Source organism: Vipera berus (assembly GCF_964194415.1).
Source record: "Vipera berus genome assembly, chromosome: 6".
Lineage (NCBI taxonomy): Eukaryota > Metazoa > Chordata > Lepidosauria > Squamata > Viperidae > Vipera > Vipera berus.
In genome coordinates, this window is record NC_138208.1 from 77,871,868 (window position 1) to 77,891,899 (window position 20,032).

The 20,032-nt window shown below is 35.7% G+C and overlaps 1 protein-coding gene across 1 annotated transcript in view; it reads left to right on the forward strand.

Annotated features, from left to right (window-relative positions):
- The window catches only part of CACNA1C (calcium voltage-gated channel subunit alpha1 C), a gene marked incomplete at both ends in the record, with an annotated part of 519,540 nt that overhangs the window by 492,758 nt on the left and 6,750 nt on the right, over positions 1 to 20,032 (forward strand). The window contains 10 exons of the mRNA XM_081331729.1: positions 1,626 to 1,722; positions 2,970 to 3,072; positions 6,230 to 6,331; positions 7,426 to 7,553; positions 8,480 to 8,614; positions 9,905 to 10,257; positions 15,107 to 15,238; positions 16,117 to 16,220; positions 17,502 to 17,605; positions 19,451 to 19,771. Coding sequence (XP_081187855.1) covers positions 1,626 to 1,722; positions 2,970 to 3,072; positions 6,230 to 6,331; positions 7,426 to 7,553; positions 8,480 to 8,614; positions 9,905 to 10,257; positions 15,107 to 15,238; positions 16,117 to 16,220; positions 17,502 to 17,605; positions 19,451 to 19,771 — 1,579 coding nt within the window. The remainder of the gene's footprint in view (positions 1 to 1,625; positions 1,723 to 2,969; positions 3,073 to 6,229; positions 6,332 to 7,425; positions 7,554 to 8,479; positions 8,615 to 9,904; positions 10,258 to 15,106; positions 15,239 to 16,116; positions 16,221 to 17,501; positions 17,606 to 19,450; positions 19,772 to 20,032) is intronic.

Below are 20,032 nucleotides of genomic sequence, written 5' to 3' on the forward strand. Positions count from 1 at the left end.
GGTGAAATTGGGGGTCTCGGCTTATACTCGAGTCGGCTTATACTCAAGTATATACGGTACTTGGTAAAGTGCCTTGGCCAGAAATTGCATGATGAAAATGCAGACTTGCTGCTTGTCCTAGATTTTCAGTTGGTTTCAGTATCACCAACTCCAGACCTTCTGGTGGAATCAGGCTTTGGGATTTGTGAGCGTTCTTTGTTTTTCAAAGATTGGACACCTTACATCTTAGATCATAATTGTATAACATACAGTATAGTAGCATACACTTTCTAGGCTTTCCACCTTTCTAGGCTTTGCAAATTGATGTAGCCATATAAATAAGTCCTAAAGGTAGTCTTTCTAACAAGTAAAAATCTTAATGTCTATAAAGTGGCGTACAGCTCTTGCCTCTTTCCAAATGTTCCTGCATGTTGTGACTCAGGGTCAGCCGGTGGGTTCGGCACCCGGCTCAGATGTATCGGATGACTCAGATGAGGGGGAGGAGGAGGGTGTGGAAGACGAACCGGCTGATGATGGCTTGGAGGCTTTGCAGAGCCCTCAGCCGGGGACCTCTTCTCAGCTGCGTGAGCCCGATAGTGCGGAGGATGATGACCCACAGCTGGCCCTGTTCAAGGACGCCCGACGCAGGAGGCAGTCGAGCAGGAACAAACAAAGAAAGGCTGTGGGACTCCTCGGGAGGAGGCACAGGGAGACCACGCCCTGAACTCTAAATAAAAGGAGTGTTTGGGGAGGGGCTGGTTGCTGAAAGCAACCCTTCCGCTTGAGGATTCAAGTTCCTGTGTTTTTGTTTCTTGTTCTGTTAATTGACTATTAAATCTTGGCAAACGCTTTTCAGCCTTGGACGCTCTCCAGTCTCTTCTGTTTGAATAGGGGTTTGCCTTACTACAAGGCCGGAAGAGGGCTGGTTCAGAACACTGCACTTGTTGATTAGGTGCTGACTCAGCATGGTTGCTGCCAAGTTCTAAGCCAAGCTCCAGGCAGAAATCATATCACGTTGGGCTGCTTACAGTAGCTTGTGGTCCTGACAGTTGACTGATAGCTCTCCTGCTTGCCTGTAATAGTCGTACCTTCCAGACATCACTTCTCGCTTACCCCACCTAGGCTAAGGGTCTAGGTGGGGTAAGATTGCCTATGTATATCTGCAAGAAGGGTCATAAAATGTGCAAAACTGCTTTTAACAACTTTCGCGCTTAGCAACAGAAAGTTGGGGCTCAATTGCGGTCGTAGGTCAAGCAATACCTGTACTGCCATTTGAGAGAAAGGATAAGTTGAGTCTATCCTTGAGGAAGTGAAGGTGGGAAGCATGTCTGTTTGGCTGCAGCTGCTTTTCCCAAATGCAGACTGCAACTCCATCTGCATTCCTTCACAGGAATGCTTTCTTGCAGTGCTTTTCTTTCTTTCTTATCCAAAAGGAAGTGCTGAAGCACATTGTTTGACACCTAAGCAAACGTTCTGTGGTTTCTGTGAGGTTACTTATTCTATCCCCTGATGTTCAACATCTACATGAAAATGCTAGGAGAAATCATCCAGAACACTGGTATAATCAGACACCTAATTCCAAAGAAGCCACCAATATCGTTGAATATTGCCTGACAAGCCTTTTTTTAAAATTATTTTTCCTATAGAGGACGTATCAAACACCTAGATGTTGTAACACTCCTGCGTCGGATACAACCTCCTCTGGGTTTTGGAAAGCTCTGTCCTCACAGGGTAGCTTGCAAGGTATGATAGGCTTCTGTTCCCTTCTTGTTACTGTTTTGCATTACTTTGCCTTATATACTGATGGATGACAAACCCCATCTACCTTGACCATTGGTGATATTGGTCATATTGACTGGGGACAATAGGAATTATCATCCAATATATCAATACACAAAGCTTGTGATTTCTAGATTTTTTTATTATGTAGTTAATAGATTTTATTATCATGAAATGTGCACTGGTTTCTTAGACTGCAAACCTTTGCTTAGTTGACTGCATTTTATTAACATTTCATATTTTATTTAAAATATTTATTTTCTGGATAGTAGTGTTAATATTGTTTCAATATTAGTATAGTTACTAAAATTAATCCCACACAATGTACACTTTAAAATACATTACATACTGTGACTTTTATCAACGCCATCAAATTGACAAAATCACCATCAGTCAATTGCAAAAGGCAGCTTTACTTGGAAAAGCTTACATTAGCCAGATGTTTAGACTGGATTTGGCATTTTTTGCAAACCCTTCTCAAGGACCTGAGATAGAGAGATGTTATTATTTGATGATTGTGAAGATACCACTACAAAACATAAGCTATTCCAAGTAAAACTGAATTTTTCATTGACAGATTACAGAATAACAGAGTTGGAAGGGACATTGGACCACTCTTCTAGTCCAACTTCCTGCTCAGGCAGGAAACCCTATACTATTTCAGACAAAAGATTGTCCAATCCCTTCTTAAAAACTTCCAGTGTTGGAGCATTCACAACTTCTGGAGGCAAGTTATTCCACTGATTAATTGTTCTATCAGGAAATTTCTCCTTAGTTCTCACCACCAGTCTGCAGGTGATTTTGTCAAAGCCAATGGGATTGACATTGCTGACATCAACTTAAGGATTTATTTATAGAAAAGAGATGTGATATGGGAAAAGAGATTATTTGTTGTATTTTAAGAAATAGTGATAAGTTATTAAAATTGTTATAGATGTTGTGATGAAGGGGGAAGTAATTTTTTATATATTTCTCTTCTTAATATATTCTCATTTTTCCTTTCTTTTTGTTTCTTTCTACTTTTTTCCTTTTCTGCATCTTCTAGTTTTTCTTTTTATTATTAGTTTTTTTCAGTTTGTATTAGTCTTTACTGTTGTAATTATAATTCTTAATACAATTACTATAAAAGATGAAACTGGGAAAACAATATAATGAAGATATGGTATATGCCACATAATTCAATATTGTGTTTCTCTCTTTTTCTTCCATAGCGTCTCGTCTCTATGAATATGCCATTGAATAGTGATGGAACTGTTATGTTTAATGCAACCTTATTTGCGTTGGTAAGAACAGCACTGAGAATCAAAACAGAAGGTAAGAAGACACTTAATATGCAGCAGAAATACATGGGATTCTTGATAATTTTCTTACAGCATATGTGTTATCATGCCATAAAATCATATAGATTTGGGAGGGGCCAACTACCTGCTCAGTGACAAATCCAAATTAAAGTATCCCTGAAAATGTGAATAGTAGTCATTAACCAAGGATTATCTGTAATTAATGTAAAAATATTTGCAAACAAACTAATTTTATTCTGTAAATTAAATCAAGGTGGAACATTAAACTGAACAGTCTGATTTTGAAAAATTAAGTTTGCATTTTAAATTTAAAATGCAGAATTCTCCATGTATATTTAATATTTAGCCCATAATATTCTAAATATAATTTATTGTTCAGACCAGAAATGCTGAATCCATTCATACCTTAATTTCTCTTGTGATATTTTAAGATTTCCTGAGAGCAATCTCAAATATTGTCCCTATAAAAAATAAGCAAAATTTTATTCTCACTATCCAATTCTTATTCTTCTCTAAATCACTTAGAGCCTGGATTTGTATATTATTCAAAATATCTTTTATATTGTTATAATTTAGTGATGGAATTAATAAAGCCCACATAGACTTTTCAATCTATAATGCATGGATAGATAGTCTGTCACCAGTAGTTGGTTCCTTTCCTGTCTTTTATCAATTCATTTGAGAAGCCAAGAGTAATGGAGGCCTATGAGTAATACATGGATATCACCAATATGATAATGTGACTTCTAAGGTCCCTTCCTACAACGATTTGGATGAGGGGATAGATGGGGAACTCATCAAATTTGCAGACGACACCAAGCTGGCAGGAATAGCCAATACTCCAGAAGATAGGCTTAAGATACAGGAGGATCTAGACAGACTCGAACACTGGGCACTATTTAACAAAATGAAATTCAACTGTGAAAAAAGTAAGGTTCTACATTTAGGCAGGAAAAATCAAATGCACAGGTATAGTATAGGTGGTACCTTGCTCAATAGTAGTAACTGTGAGAGAGATCTCGGAGTCCTAGTGGACAATCACTTAAATATGAGCCAGCAGTGTGCTGCAGCTGCCAAAAAAGCCAACACAGTGCTAGGCTGCATTAACAGAGGGATAGAATCAAGATCATGTGAAGTGCTAATACCACTTTACAATGCCTTGGTAAGGCCACACCTGGAATACTGCATCCAGTTTTGGTCACCACGATGTAAAAAAAGATATCGAGACTCTAGAAAGAGTACAGAGAAGAGCAACAAAGATGATTGGGGGACTGGAGGCTAAAACATATAGGGAACGGTTGCTGGAATTGGGTATGTGTATTTTAATGAAGAGAAGGGTGTTCCAATATCTCAGGGGCTGTCACAAAGAGGAGGGAGTCAAGCTATTCTCCAAAGCACCTGAAAGCAGGACAAGAAGCAATGGATGGAATCTAGTCAAGGAGAGAAGCAACCTAGAACTAAGGAGAAACTTCCTGACAGTTAGAACAATTAACCAGTGGAACAACCTGCCTCCAGAAGTGGTGAATGCTCCAACACTGGAAGTTTTTAAGAAGAGACTGGCCAGCCATTTGTCTGAAATGGTATAGGGTTTCCTGCCTAAGAAGGGGGTTGGACTAGATGACCTCCAAGGTCCCTTCCAACTTATTGTTGTTGTTGTTGTTGTTGTTGTTTCCTCTTAGGGTGTTTTCAATTTATTCGATTGACAAAATGTGCCTACCTAACTTGATTTCTCACCAAAATGACTGAAAGGTCCCTCATCATTATTTGATAGTTTGTGATATTAAGGAATTTTAGGATCTGCATAAAAGAAGCCCAAAAGCTGTTAATTCTTGCCATAATGTTTATATAAGTGATCCTTGACTTAGGACCACAATTGAGGACAAAATTTCTGTTATTAAGTCAGACAATTGTTAAGTGAATTTTGCCCATTTTATGACCTTTCTTGCCACAGTTGTTAAGTGAATCACTGCAGTTGTTAGTAACATGGTTGTTAAATAAATCTGGTTTCCCCATTGACTTTGCTTGTCAGAAAGTCACATAAGGTGATCACATGACCCCAGGACATTGCAACTGTCATAAATATGAGTCAGTTGCCAAGAGTTTGAATTTTGATCACTTGAACGTGGGGATGCTGCAACAATCATGTGAAAAATGTTCGTGTCATTTTTTTCAGTGGTATAACTTTGAACAGTCACTAAACAAACTGTTGTGTCAAGAACTACCTGTACTTTGAACAGTTTTACTAGCATTTGTGTTTGTTATTTCAATTGTTAACTACACAAAAACATACATAAATTAACTCAGAGTCAATCACACAAAAACAACTCTGAGCTGCTTACAACTCCAGAACAGTAAAACCAGTTTTTAAAAAATGGAACAATAACAATGTATGTTAGCCATACAATCAGCAGGAGATAGTGTACAATCTCTTCTCAAAAGGAACAGATGTATATTCATATCCAAATTAATTTCTGTTCATAACACCTTTTTCTGTGTCTCACAGAGCTTAATTTACTTTTTTTGAGGCAGGTTTTCATTTCCATATTAATATGTAGAAGATGGAAACAGTTTCAGTTCTGAATTGATCTCATACTTTAAATTGCATTTATCACACTGTTGTCTTCCAAGTGTTGTACTGCAGTATCATAAAGCTAAGATCATAATATAGAATATTGCTAGATATTTGATGAATTAACAGTTACTTGAATAGGTGCAATATGAATTATGATCCACTCAGATTTTATATATAGATACAACTTTGTCACCTCAAATAGCCCCTGACATCTAGCTGTACAGAAACCTTTTTAAAACATCTTTTCTTAAAAAAAACACAACTAGTTCCTAAAATATTTCTGCTACTCATGAAACTTTCTTCTGTTCAAGGGAATCTTTACATTTTTGTTTCTCTAAATACCATTCTACCTTTTCAGGATCATTAAGTCTGGCTTCAGCCTCAAAAAAAAAACATCTATCACCATGTTTCACAGGTCAAAATAGGCCAAAAGACAGACATCGTCATTTTTTTATTTAATAGGATCAGAGTTATTAAAAATGTATTATAAGATGGCCTCTTATTTTTACATGATTCTCTTTTTATCCGTGGACCAGATAAAAGTACTGCTCCGTACAAGAACTGAAATATATTTTTTTACTAATATATCTTCTTATAGGTAACTTGGAACAAGCCAATGAGGAGCTGCGTGCAATCATTAAGAAAATCTGGAAACGCACTAGCATGAAGCTGTTGGATCAGGTTGTACCCCCAGCAGGTGGTGAGTCCGTCTTTCTTTCAATACTCTATTTACTTGAACAATGGGCCCTATCCAACAAAATGAGTTTCAGTGTGGAGAAAAGCAAAGTCTTACATCTAGGCAGGAAAACCCAAAGGTACAAATACAGATCGGGCGAGATCTGGCTCAAAAACAGTAACTGTGAGAGGGACCTTGGAGTCCTAGTGTACGATCGCTTGACTATGAGCCAGTAGTGTGCAGCAGCAGCCAAAAAAGCTATTACAATTCTGGGTTGTATAAACAGAGGCATAGAATCAAGATCACACAAAGTATTATTACCACTTTATAAAACCCTAGTAAGACCACACCTGGAATACTGCAGCCAATTTTGGTCACCATGTCACACAATTTTTTTTTAATTTTAATTCCATTTGTATCCCGCCCTTCTCCGAAGACTCAAGGCGGCTTACAAGCTTAGCAGTAGATGTTGAGAGTTTGGAAAAAATTCAGAGAAGATGATCAAAGGCCTGGAGACTAAAACATACGAAGAACGGCTACGGGACTTGGGTTTGGCTAGTCTAAAGAAAAGAAGAAATAGGGGAGACATGATAGCAGTATTCCAGTACCTGAGGGGCTACCACAAGGCAGAGGGGACCAGGTTGTTCGCCAAAGCACCAGAGGGAAGGACGAGAAACAATGGTTGGAAACTGATCAAAGAAAGAAGCAACATGGAAGGAGAAACTTCCTGACAGTGAGAACAATCAACCAGTGGAACAGCTTACCCCCAGAATCTGCTCTATCACTGCAGATTTTTAAGAAAAGACTAGACATTCACCTGTCTGAGATGGTATAGGTTCTCCTGCTTGAGCAGGGGGTGGACTAAAAGACCTCCAAGGTCCCTTCCAGCTCTATTCTATTCTATTCTATTCTATTCTATTCTATTCTATTCTATTCTATTCTAACCAGTTCCAAACTGCAAAATACTTTGATTTCTAAATAAAGGCTGGGAGATTATTATTTTTTTAAAAAGTAGGCATTAATATCATTAACTAATAGTTTGTTGGTAAATTATAAAAACAAACTATCAGTTGTTTTTAGCTTTTTATTTGATTTTTTTCAATTTTTTTGCCATCTAGATGATGAAGTTACAGTTGGAAAATTCTATGCCACGTTCCTGATTCAAGAGTATTTCCGAAAATTCAAAAAACGTAAAGAACAGGGTCTCGTGGGCAAACCTTCACAACGTAATGCTCTTTCTCTACAGGTAAGTAATGAATACTTAGCATGAGGTTTACAGAAAAGAAAGTCAAAAGTGGATCTTCTGTATATTGCTTATCATTATGACATTGACAGAAACTATCAACCCAGCAGTTTCATTATCCTTCCTATCAAAGATCTACTCCAGAAACTGAGAAACATCTCTTAAAAAATATGAATTTAATTAGTTTTGATGTTACAAACTCAAGATGATAATCCCCAGCCCAAATTTTAAAAGCATTTTAAATTAATCTAATATATTGGGTATACTAGTTATCAACATACCTTTTTAGTTATTAGAATTAATTATAAACAGGGCCCTTTTAATTAAAATTGTATTTTCTTATGTAAGAACCACTGGTTGGAAATAAGATATCTTGATAAGAAATATATTCACTTCTACATTAATATACTTGGATCAAATACTTAGACCATAATTATGAGGAAGTAAAGTTATGAGGTTATTCTATTATCAAACAGCATCTCAAGGATCCATCATATAGATCCTTCAAAAATTCTAGTGAAATTTAGGAAATGTTTATGAAGGCATTCATTGTAATTTTCGTCATGTTTTCGGACTAGACCAAGTAACTTCACTACATATGGGAACAATTTATAAGTTACATTCTTTGTAACATCCATTGTCACAGATGGATTGAAAGTGGTCCTCTTTTTTCTGAATTGCTTTTTCCATATTTCGGATACAGGGAAACTATTCTCTACAAAAAAATTTTTGTCAATTTAGAATTGCAGAATGAATCAGCTGATAGGAAAATAGCACTCAGCACAAATATGTTTATGACTTGTGCTCAAAATCCCCAGCACTACAACATCCAATTATATTGAGATTTAGTAGGTGTTAAGGACCAATGTATTTTAAGGTCAGTTTTATTTCTTTTATCTACCAGTATGCTAAACCGTAATATTTTCTAGGCTGGTCTACGCACATTACATGACATTGGACCAGAGATTCGAAGGGCAATATCTGGAGACTTGACAGCAGAAGAGGAATTAGACAAGGCCATGAAAGAAGCTGTTTCTGCTGCTTCTGAAGATGATATTTTCAGGGTAAGTGCTTTTACCATGAAGATGCAATCTGGTGTGCAGCAGAATGATCCAAAACTATTCAGTCAGATTCATAGACTGAAGTATATGCAGTACAGGATGAACAGAGAAAACTATAAGAATAATAAAAAACAGATATCTTAAAAAGGCATTTCAAATTTATACTATAACATCATCTGTGTTTTTAGTCAGTATTTACTTCTTATGAGAAATCAAAGATTACAGAATCAATAGACAGGATTGGCAGAAGTAGTGCATAAACCTCAGATTTAAAAGACTTATGCCTCCTTCTTAGCTGAATGTGATTAGTACAATGCAAAACTAAAATTCTTTCCATCACTACTGTTAATGTTATGTTTCTACATTCCCAACATATTAAAGCAGAGATGAATAGGCTCAAGAACCACGTTACGTGCTGTATTGTAAAATTACAAGTATGTATGCACATACAACATTCACCAATACACAGACACAGATTTCATTCATCTCCCTTGCCTTCCTCTTCCTCTGCAGCTTTGGAAAAGAAAACAATAACCTAAGGAATCTATTGTAGAAATCAAGTAACTCTAAAGTAGTTTCTGCTTAGCTCAGTTTCACCTCAATGAAGGATTGCTGGGAACTTAGCTGAGGATTGCTGAGTGCCCGGTGTTAATTTAGGAATATGCATGCCAAAGATGGAGGATATGAAGGATTTCTATTCTATTCCTGATAGACAGAAGCATCCTGACTACATATCATTGCTATGCAAAAGGGAAACTAAGACATTGTACATTGGAGTTTTAAGAGCCAGATATTTATTTGCAAGTACTGCTCCAAAAAAGCATCCTATTAAATGGTGAATGCACACAACAAGATATGCTATTATGGCATATTCAGCAACCACTTGTTCAATAACTATTTGATGTTACAACAGCAATGAACAGGGAGACTTATGACTGCTCCTTATAATTGCAACTATTGCAGCATGATTGCGATTTGGGCACTTGGCGACCAGCTTGCAATTATGATGAGTCCAGCTTTCCGCTATCACATGATCACTATTTGTGACCTGCACTGCTGGTTTCCAACAAGCAAAGTCAATGGGGGAAGCCGGCAGGAGTCACTAATGACAGTCACGTGTTGTTGTGCCTAATGACCATTTGGGATTTGCCTAACAACAACTGAAACAGCCACAACTACCATTGTAGGTCAGTCCAGTTGTATTGCATTTGCTTTACAACCTCCTGTAGGACATTACTACCTCTGTACTGGAGCTTTTATTCATTCATTAATATGCTTCTGTTTTGCTTCCAGAGAGCTGGTGGCTTGTTTGGAAATCATGTCAGCTATTACCAAAGTGATGGCAGAAGCTCATTCCCGCAGACATTCACTACTCAGCGCCCTTTGCACATCAACAAATCTAGCAACAACCAAGGAGACACTGAATCCCCATCCCATGAGAAGCTTGTGGATTCCACCTTCACTCCAAGTAGTTACTCCTCATCAGGTTCCAATGCTAACATCAATAATGCCAATAATACTGCCTTGAGCCGCTTTTACAATCCACCAAGCTATCCCAACACCGTCAGCACCGTGGACAGCTACAGCACCCCTTCCTCCACCACTGTACGGATTCAGGAGGTTCCTTGGAAGTTCAGTTGCAGAAGGTAAAGATTGTTGACAGCAGCAATATTTCTATTGTTTGCCAGTTTAATAGATCATTATAATTGTACATGGAACTTCACAGAGCAAATATATAATAATATAACAGAAATTTGAAACATTATGTGTATATTTTTTTTAAAAAAATGACTTTTGAAAATATTTACACATCTCACATGTATATAAATAAATATAATTTATATATACTATACACACACACACATACTCCCTGCCAGAAGATGATGAAAATGGCTATTCCATATGTTTCAAAATATAATTAATTTTAAGTTGTTATATATTTTAAAATAAACAGAAAATAAATTATATTAAATTTTAATAAAGAATTAGGAGTAAGTACACCATCAAAAATGTGCTGCAATGTAATGAAAAAATGAATTGAGACAGTATTTAGTCCTAATCTATCAGGTTCAGCCCTATCTCCTTTCCATCTGCTCCTTTGTAAATAAGACTATTGGATTATTTTATTTATTTGTATCCCACTTTTATTATTTTTACAAATAATTTAAGGCAGCAAACATATCCAACACATCCTCCTATTTTTTCCACAACAACCCTGTGAGGTAAGTAGGCCTGAGAGAGTGACTACTGTAAAGTCTACCAGCAAGCTTTTGTGGCTAAAGTGGGACTTGAACTCAGTCTCCTGCTTTCTAGCCTTAACCACTAGACCAAAGTGGCTATTTGAGGTATATATGAGTCCTCTGAATACTCTAAACACGTTACAAAATAACGTTTTATTATTTGTCATTATTTGAGAAATCACCATATAAGAGATCCTATAAGAATGTTAAGTTGAGGTACTCAAGGAAACTATCCTAATGGCTTCTCAGTATTCATTTACTTATCTACTTAGTAGGTTCCCGGTTTCTCCAGTTGCAAAAACAACTCTGAATGGACCAAGGGAATTCCAAGGCTCAGACTTCTATTAGTTCTTCCTCATTTGGGCCAGAAAGTTAATGTCTGTTACATAATGAATATTACAGCTTCATAATCTAAGAAGAGCTTTGATGGATGTCAATCTTAATATAGAATTGTTTCTAATAAAGGCTAACCAATTGGCTCCCCAAAAATTCAGAAGCATAGGAAAGAAGCTATTAACACATGTCCACTGATTATTGGCAGGATTATTGCCTTTGATTATTGAACATTTATGGATAAAAGTTATCACATAACCTTTATCAAATAATTCCTAAGAAATATTTAAGGATATCTGTTGCAAATGGCAGCCAACAAATCCCTATACCAGGCAGGTACGGACATAGAATCCTCATCCATAAATGAGGTGCCATCTAGAGTTAAGATTACTCCAGATTCTCCAACTGAAGGAGCTCTAAACCTGAGATGTGAAAAGCATGGGAGTAATAGATTAAAATTGGAAATCCCAGGAAAATGGGAAATCCAGGAAGATTGAAACAGAAAATGTATATGAGAAATAGATAGATGTTCCAGCCAAAAAATTCTGATTTTTCTTCTTCTCTGTGATGCTTTTTATTTTATTTTATTTGTGCAACCTAGTGAAGTGTATCTAATTATCCATTCATCAGTGTAAGCATGGAGATATTGTGTTTATAATCCAAGTTGAAATTTCTGCAGTATCAAAATTTGGCAGGAAAAAAACCTGTTTCTGTTTACAGCAGACAAGCATCATCTAGCATTTCCTTTGCTTCGTAAACTCAAGTCATGTTGCATTTTGCATGCTATTTTTTTAATTTTGGCAGGCTTTTTTCCCTTTATCTAAGAAATCTAATTTTGTTTTACTCCTGTCAAATAGATTTTCTCCTATAGGTAAAGGGAGGGGCAGGAAGGACTTGTACTCTTTTTCATCTCAACACAACACAGCCAGGAGTTTTGGACTGTTTAAATTATTTCTATCTTGGTAGCTTTTAGTGATGGGCTCTAGAGTTATCAAACTATCACCTCAAAAGCAGTAGGTGGACCCAGGATATGATGATCCAGAGTATTCCTGGAAGAAGAGGTTGTACCCTAGGGGCAGTATTTTTTGTTAGTTAATTCTGTGAGATAATTAAGCATATGCAAGAAAAGTACTTTATCTATTCTAAATTAACCACCCATTGCAAGGTCTTTGTGCCTATAAGTTCTTTTAAAATATTCAATATAAAGAGGCAAATATTGAGGATATGTGTGATATAATTAAAGTATGAAAAGTAAAGTATGCAAAATATAACCAAGATCAATCTGTGTCTAAAAGCTTTGTTTTATTTTTCTTTCTGTGTATTCTTTAACCCTCATTACTGTGCTCCTTCAGAATAAATAGGCTTAGACCATGTAGAAAGAGCAAAAGAATAATTGGCAATGAATAAGCACTACATCCTAGGAGTTGATGCAAGACCTAATATCTTTGTGATAGATAAAACAAAAATTACTTATGGTGAATTCAACTTGTAGGTAAATAGAGCCAGAGTCCTTGTTCTTGCCCTCTTTCAATCCTGACAAAATAGGCATTGAAAAGCTTTAATGGGATTAATTCTTATCATACTGAAATGAAATTGGGATTGCTGAAAAAGTATTGCTGAAATGCTTTGGACATCTCAACCTGACCCTGTTATTAATTTGAAAAATTTACTTTGAACTGGTGGCAACTACCCTTAACAACTAGGTGGATTGTTTAGTATACTGTACTGAGGAAATTTCATGTAAAATGTCATATTGAGATCCTCTGTAGTTTAATTATTTTTAAAATAATATTGTTCAATAGGAAATACTAATTGTTAATATTTTATTTTTGATGAGATTGCGTCAGTTCATAGCTAGGCAACTTGACTAATGTTTGCCCTGTTTTCTGAAGCATAATTTTAAAAAGCTGGGCAAATAGGTCTGTAATCCAGATTTCTCCCTTACTCTACAAAACTATAGCAATCCAAAAACACCACGTTCTTTCCTTCTTGACATCTCTATTTTTTTCTTCTTCTCATGCTTTCCTAATGAATTAGGACACATTATTATGAAACATTAGGGAGGGAGGTAATCTTGCTGTTCATCTGTATTTCATATAAACATTCATTGATCAAATCATGTTAAATTTTAGTTTTCAAGTGTAGTGAGGGAGGAGAACAATATTGCTATAACACAGATAAGTAAGAGGTTTGTTACTATTGTAAACAGCAAACTTAGAGTGTTTTTGTGGATTACTTATCCAAAATGCATTTCAATTATACTGAATCAATGTTGATGTTATGGTTAAACCACAAATTATATATAATCTTAACAATTCATTTGCAGGACCACTTGTCCCTAGCCTTTGGGTTTATTCTACTTTCTCTCACAGGATGGACATGTTTCAGGTCTCCTCCCTGAGGCAATGCCTTTTCTATGGCAATGTCTTCACTTTGGAATAATCGCTATCCCACCCCACCCCACTCAAAGCTCAGATAGCCCCAATTCTCTTCACCTTGCAGAAAATTTTAAAGAACTTTTCCCCTTTAGATACTTGATGAGGATGACAGATGACCCTGTTTTCTGGGAAACAAAATACAGGGATTGATTGACCCCTGTCTCTGTATTGTTGATATGTTGCCTATGGGTTGCATTACTTCTTATGCTCTCTTAACTGTACTCAAATGTTTTTTGCTTGGTTTTTATTTGGTATACTGCCACCTAGAGTCATGATTATACATCAGATAGCTACATACACCTAATCAATAAAAAAATAATTATCACTGGAATGCTGTTGTGTGAATTGACAGTCTTTTTGGAGCAGTGGCAGGGGTCAATTTGTTCTTCCTGTGCTGTTTCCTGAATCACACCTGCATTTACAACTAGCTTGTTTTTTTAAAAAAAAATAGCAAAAAAACAGATACACGGAAAGCATTAATTTAGTCATCTGTCCCTCTGATTTATTCCTAAACTCAGAATAAAACAGTGGCAGTTATTTCAGTTAATTCACAGTAATGCACTTGAATCACCAAATACCAACGAGAGGATAGTAATGGCAAAATAAGTGCTTTAAGAAGATGTGTATGTAGGTTTGCTGGAAGCAAAGCAATTTAAAAGCTACACTCCCAACAAAATAAAATGCAATTCAATACATGAGCCATGAGCAATACTAATAGACCATTTGAGTATTGATGTAGGTTTTAGATTTGTTTCTTCAAAAATCTTTATTATTATTCTGTTTCAGAAGTGTGGACAAGCATGGTGAACAGGAAATCTTAAGGCAGATGCTTCATATCTTGCTTCCCCATTTCCAAATTAATTTCCATACAGGAGATCTGTATCTCATTTGCCAGACCAATTCAATTTGGCAGGGTTGGCACATCCTGGGTTCCAAATAATGCTATCTGGAATAAGGTTCACCTCAAAATTTGAATGATTCCCACTGTGTTACTATTTTAAAGAACCTTAAAGAGAAGAGTAACACTCCTTTCTTCCTTTTTGTTCTCTTCTGGGTTTATTTGCCATTTTGTTCTTTTGTCTTGTGCTGTTTTTGTTTTCACATTGTTCTTTGTTTTTAAATGTTTTAACAATTGTAAACTGCCCAGAGTCATTGGGAGTCAGATAGTATATACATTTAATATATTATGGTTCGTTGCACAAGCAGCCAGATGTTCAGACTAGATTTGGCATTTTTGTCCACCTATCAAGTCCTTTCCAAGGACTTGGGATGGGCAGATGTAGAAGTTTGATGTTAGAAGTATTGTCACAGGATGTAAGCTGTTCTGAGTAAAGTATATTATTATATTATCATTATTATCTTTCTTATAAGTTAATTTTGCCAGGAGCTGTTTAAAAATAATGCAACAGATTCAGTGTTTTCACCGTAGAATTTCTAGATTTTCTTCAATAACCATAAATCATTCTGATTTTTTTGCTTATTAGATCCTATTCCAGAGACAGCCAAGTAGCAATTGTTAGTGAAGAAGAAGCTCCTCAGGAGGATGAAACATATAGTGAGCAATTAAATGAAGAAACGGATTATTGTAGTGAACCAAATTTGTTATCACCTGAAATGTGAGTATTTTATTGCAGTATACAGGTTGTTTTGGAATTTTTAGGAATGAAATCACAAAATTGTGATTTGCTAAGCTTGTAAGCCGCCCTGAGTCTTCGGAGAAGGGCGGGATATAAATGGAATTAAAATAAAAAATAAAAATAAAATTCAGTCTTGCCTTTCCAATAGTTCCAGATTAGAAATACATTAGTAATTTTTTCCATATATTTATATCATAGTTTAAATTGTCAGTTGCTGTTTCAAATAATAGAATACACAAAGATGGGGGGGAGAGGGAACAAGCATGTATAGTATTTCTAGGCAAATCATGTTATCTGAATTAACTCAATAACTGTAGTATGAAAATAAATAAGTCATAAATCTAGGCATATGTATATCATACCCATAAAGGAATTATTTCTGGATTTTACCACTAGCTAGCTCCCAGATTACTGTTCTCTATAGTGAGAAGAATCTGATACCTGCATTGTCAATTGCTGGAGGTTATAAAAACCTGCTCCCACATACCAATATATTCCTAATTTGTGGATGAATTACCAATGTATTCCTAACTATACTATTGTGCGTATAATTAGTATCGTAGGTTGTTTAAGGAAGAAATATGGTTGAAAACTAAGGCATAAAGAAACTCATTCTAAAACATCATTCTCAAATATTTCATCATCCCATTATAGAATGAGTAACAACAGCTTGCTATGTGGAACAGAACTGAGAGGCAAATTCTGCAGATTTGGGGGTTAGACCACTAACCCTACATTATATAGTTTGACATTAGCCTAATTAAATCTGATAAAGGAGGCTGTGTTCCTCTTTAAGAACTGTACAACATGTTGGCTAATTTGTATATTTTGGAAAAACATGGCATTTTCAATTACAGGTTATCATATCAAGATGATGAACACAGACAGCTAACTCTCCCAGAAAACAAAGAAGATATCCAGCCATCTCCAAAGATTGGATTTCTACATTCCTCATCACTAAGTAATACTGTTGACATTTTAAAAATTGTGCAATCTATTAAAAATATATCATTTGTTGCAAACATGAAATAGACTACACAGCTGATACATATTTTCATGGCTTTTAGCTATTAGCTGCCAGAATGTTGGAATATACTGAGATTCTGTCAATTTATCCAGGAGCACAAACATTTTTCAACTGCTTGAAAACTACTATTGAATTAAAACTTGCAATTCAAATAGGATAATCCTTGTTTTCACAAATATCAAATGAGCAAATCTTGTATCTTCATATCTTCAAAATATAATTAGAGACATATGTTAGAGGGAAATCCTGTAAAATGAGAGTTCCTATCTAGATTATTTTCTTGATATTCACGTTTTGCAAATATATTTTAAAAAGAAATTGCAAAATGGTCTGAAATGTAAATTTCTAGTTATAGTCCAGATTTATTATCTCAATGAGAAATAGACCATATAAATACAAGCAATGTTTAATTAAGAATTGTGTAAACCCAAATTGTGTGTTTGTCAGTTTAACATAAAAGCCCATTAGCTGAGTGGGAATTATTAATCTTTTCTACGCCAATGATTTTCTCTTAAAAATGCCATACACACACACACACACACACACACACACACACACACACACAACAATTTTGCCTCCACTCACATTTATTTAACAGAATTGGGCTAAAAAGATATAAACAGGAGCTTCATTGCAGAACACTCTTCTAGCTGACAAGTCTTTACTACTGTACAAGTAACAGAGTCCTATCAGTGATACAAGGGAAGTGTGATACTTCAACATATGATCATAATTGAACCCTGGATTATAGTCAAAAGTCATGCTGGTTGTTAAATGGGTCACCATGTGACGGCACACCAATTTTACAATGTTTTTGCAGTGGTCATTTAGCAAACACTGTGGTTATTAAACAAATTCCACAGACATTAAGCAAAACCATGGTACCCAGTGGGCATTTTTTCCTAGCACCTAGAAGTAAATGCTGGTTTCAGTCACAGGATGCTGGACACTGCAAAAAGCCATAAATGAAGGGTAGTTTTCAAGCACCCAAAATGCAATCAGATGACCGTGGGGAGAGGCATCAGAACTTCAAAATTGTATCATAATAGCTCTGGGGAGGTCCATTGTAATTTCAAACAGTCGCTTAAGTGACTAGTCATAAGTCAAGGGCTACCTATATTTGATTCCTGTGTCTGCTTCATAGGCTAATGCTCTCCTTTCAATGATTATGCAGTTGGATTAATCTATTTTCGTACTGTGTAATTGGCTTTCTAGGTCGAAGAGCATCCGTTCATCTAGAGTGTCTAAAGAGACAGAAAAATCAGACTGCAGGTGTCCCCCAGAAAACAACATTACCTTTGCATCTAGTACATCGTCAGGTGAGAGTATTTGCATCTAGAAACAGCCATCCTTTGAATCATATTGCATTTAAAAAATAAGGTACACAATCTGATCTCTTCATCATAAATGGTATGGTTAATTTTCTAATCTGAATGTATGCAGGTATATGTATCTAATGTCCAATGTATACATCTAATAAAAAGGCTATTAGTGAAAGTAAAATCAAAATAATATCACAAATAATAAGCTATCTGCCTAAAATATCGCTACAGAATTCTGTTCTACAGAATTGGAAAAGTAATTGAAGATTGTTTAGAGGGTAAGATCTTTATATTTGATGACTTACTGACTTTCCTAAAGCAAACTCCCAACAGCACAAGAGTTATCAAAAATTGAAAACAAATAAATTATTATGAACTGCATGTGATGAAATGGACTATAGCCACTAACACCCATGCCATAATATATTTGTTCCTGGATAAACTACTACAAGAGTCTTTAAGGTGTCATTTATTAATACAACATATTTAATTGAATCACCCACTTGGAAGACTGAGAGGTTTTCAGGGAGAAAGTTTACTATAGCTCATGAAGAAAAATATAAATGATGTTTATCTTATGAAAGCCAAATGGCACAAGATGCCATTTGGCTTTCATGAGATAAACACAGTTTATATTTTTCTTCATGAGCTATAGTAAACTATAGCTGGATTTTGCACAGTGAAGAGAAAAAAAGAAAAAGCCTGCTTTTGAACTGATAATTTTCTCTTCCAGCTACCAAGCCTGATGACACAGTATTTTAACCCTTTAATACAATCTTTCCCAGATTTTACAGATTGACCTTCCATGTAACAGATTCATGAGTGGCATAAGAAGGGATGTTAACAATGTCCAGGGGAGTGCTTTATCTATTCATTTTTTATAGCTAACGGTAGTCGTTGGATCCTAACAGCCATCAAAGTTTTTTGAGGCTAAACTCCAGCCAACTACTATATACCTCCATTAACACAGCATTATGATTTCAAGCAGGTCTGATCAGAGTTGAAGCCAAAGTTTGATTTTTATTAGTCAACTATTGGTTTAAACTAAACTACCTTTCAGTGAGTTTTTCACTTCTCACATTAATAGATAATAATTATTGATACAGAAATACAACGCTTAATATGGCTTAATTTTTACTCAATGCAGGTAACAATTCAGCTGTCATGTTATACGGGCAAATTTTGTGCTGTAATTTTCACTCCAACATGATTTTATTTTATTTTGGCCAAAGAGTGTAATAAAATCATGGAATTGGAGAATTTAAAATAGAGCATCATGTTACAATGTCTTAAAACAATATAATGACAAATCTGTTATAATAATCTGTCGTAAAAATCATGGTGACTATCTATATATCATGTAGAGGTGCTAGTTTACACAAACACAGCTTCCCAGCAAGCACACTAGTTTCAAATGAATGCCACTCTTCTCTATTCAGAAAATAATGATAGAATCACTCCCGTGTATAAAATATATGTAAATTATCTTAAAATCCATTAAACTGTCCATGAAATTCTAAATGGTATTACGGTATATACAAGAATAATCAACCATGTATTATCCTTGTTCAGTTAGTAAGTTTCAAGTTACAAACAGGTGAAGAGCAGACATTCATTCGTTTTTGGTTAAAGTTACTTTTTGATCTATGTTCTAGTTTTCTATAAGATTGAGGATATTGTCAATATGAAATATAGGACAGCAGGTTAAAGGAATATCATTATCCAACTACAGCCAGCTCCAAGCTAAGCTGAACGTTTTTCAAAAATATTTGGTTCATTTTCCCCCACCTTCTGAAACACAATGTTGCTGACATACTAATTTATCATGTTTTCTGTCTACAGGCACTATCAGCTGGAGGTCAGAGTCCTCTTCAAAGTAGTCATTCATCAATTAGATCTTCTCGACCCTGCTCCACATCATCTGCAACACATTGTACACAAGACTGGCCACAGCAACATGATAAAGGATTGTGGCCTGATGAGGAGGCCTCCAATGAGAAACTCAATAATAGCTTCCCATCAATATTCTGCAGCTCCTTATATTGTGATAGCACCAGCTCTAGCAGCACCCGAAAAGCCAGGCCAGTCTCCCTAATAGTTCCCAGTCAGACAAGAGAGTGTGGCAGGCAATTCCACGGTAGTGCCAACAGCCTTGTTGAAGCGGTAAGTTGACAGAAAATTTCTTGGTGTTACATTAGTTTACACTCATGACTGTGGGAAAAAATGGTTCTCTTCAGTTCATGTTGTAAAAACTAGAAGAAAAACAAAACATATAACTTCTAACCAATCTAGCAAGTGGAATTTGATTTTAATCATCTCAATAAGCAATTTCTGACCTCATTCCCAGAGGCCCCCACTCTTGAAAGAATTTTTGGAAGAGGAGTAGGCTTCAGAACAAAGGGGGTATAACTGCCAAGATTTTTC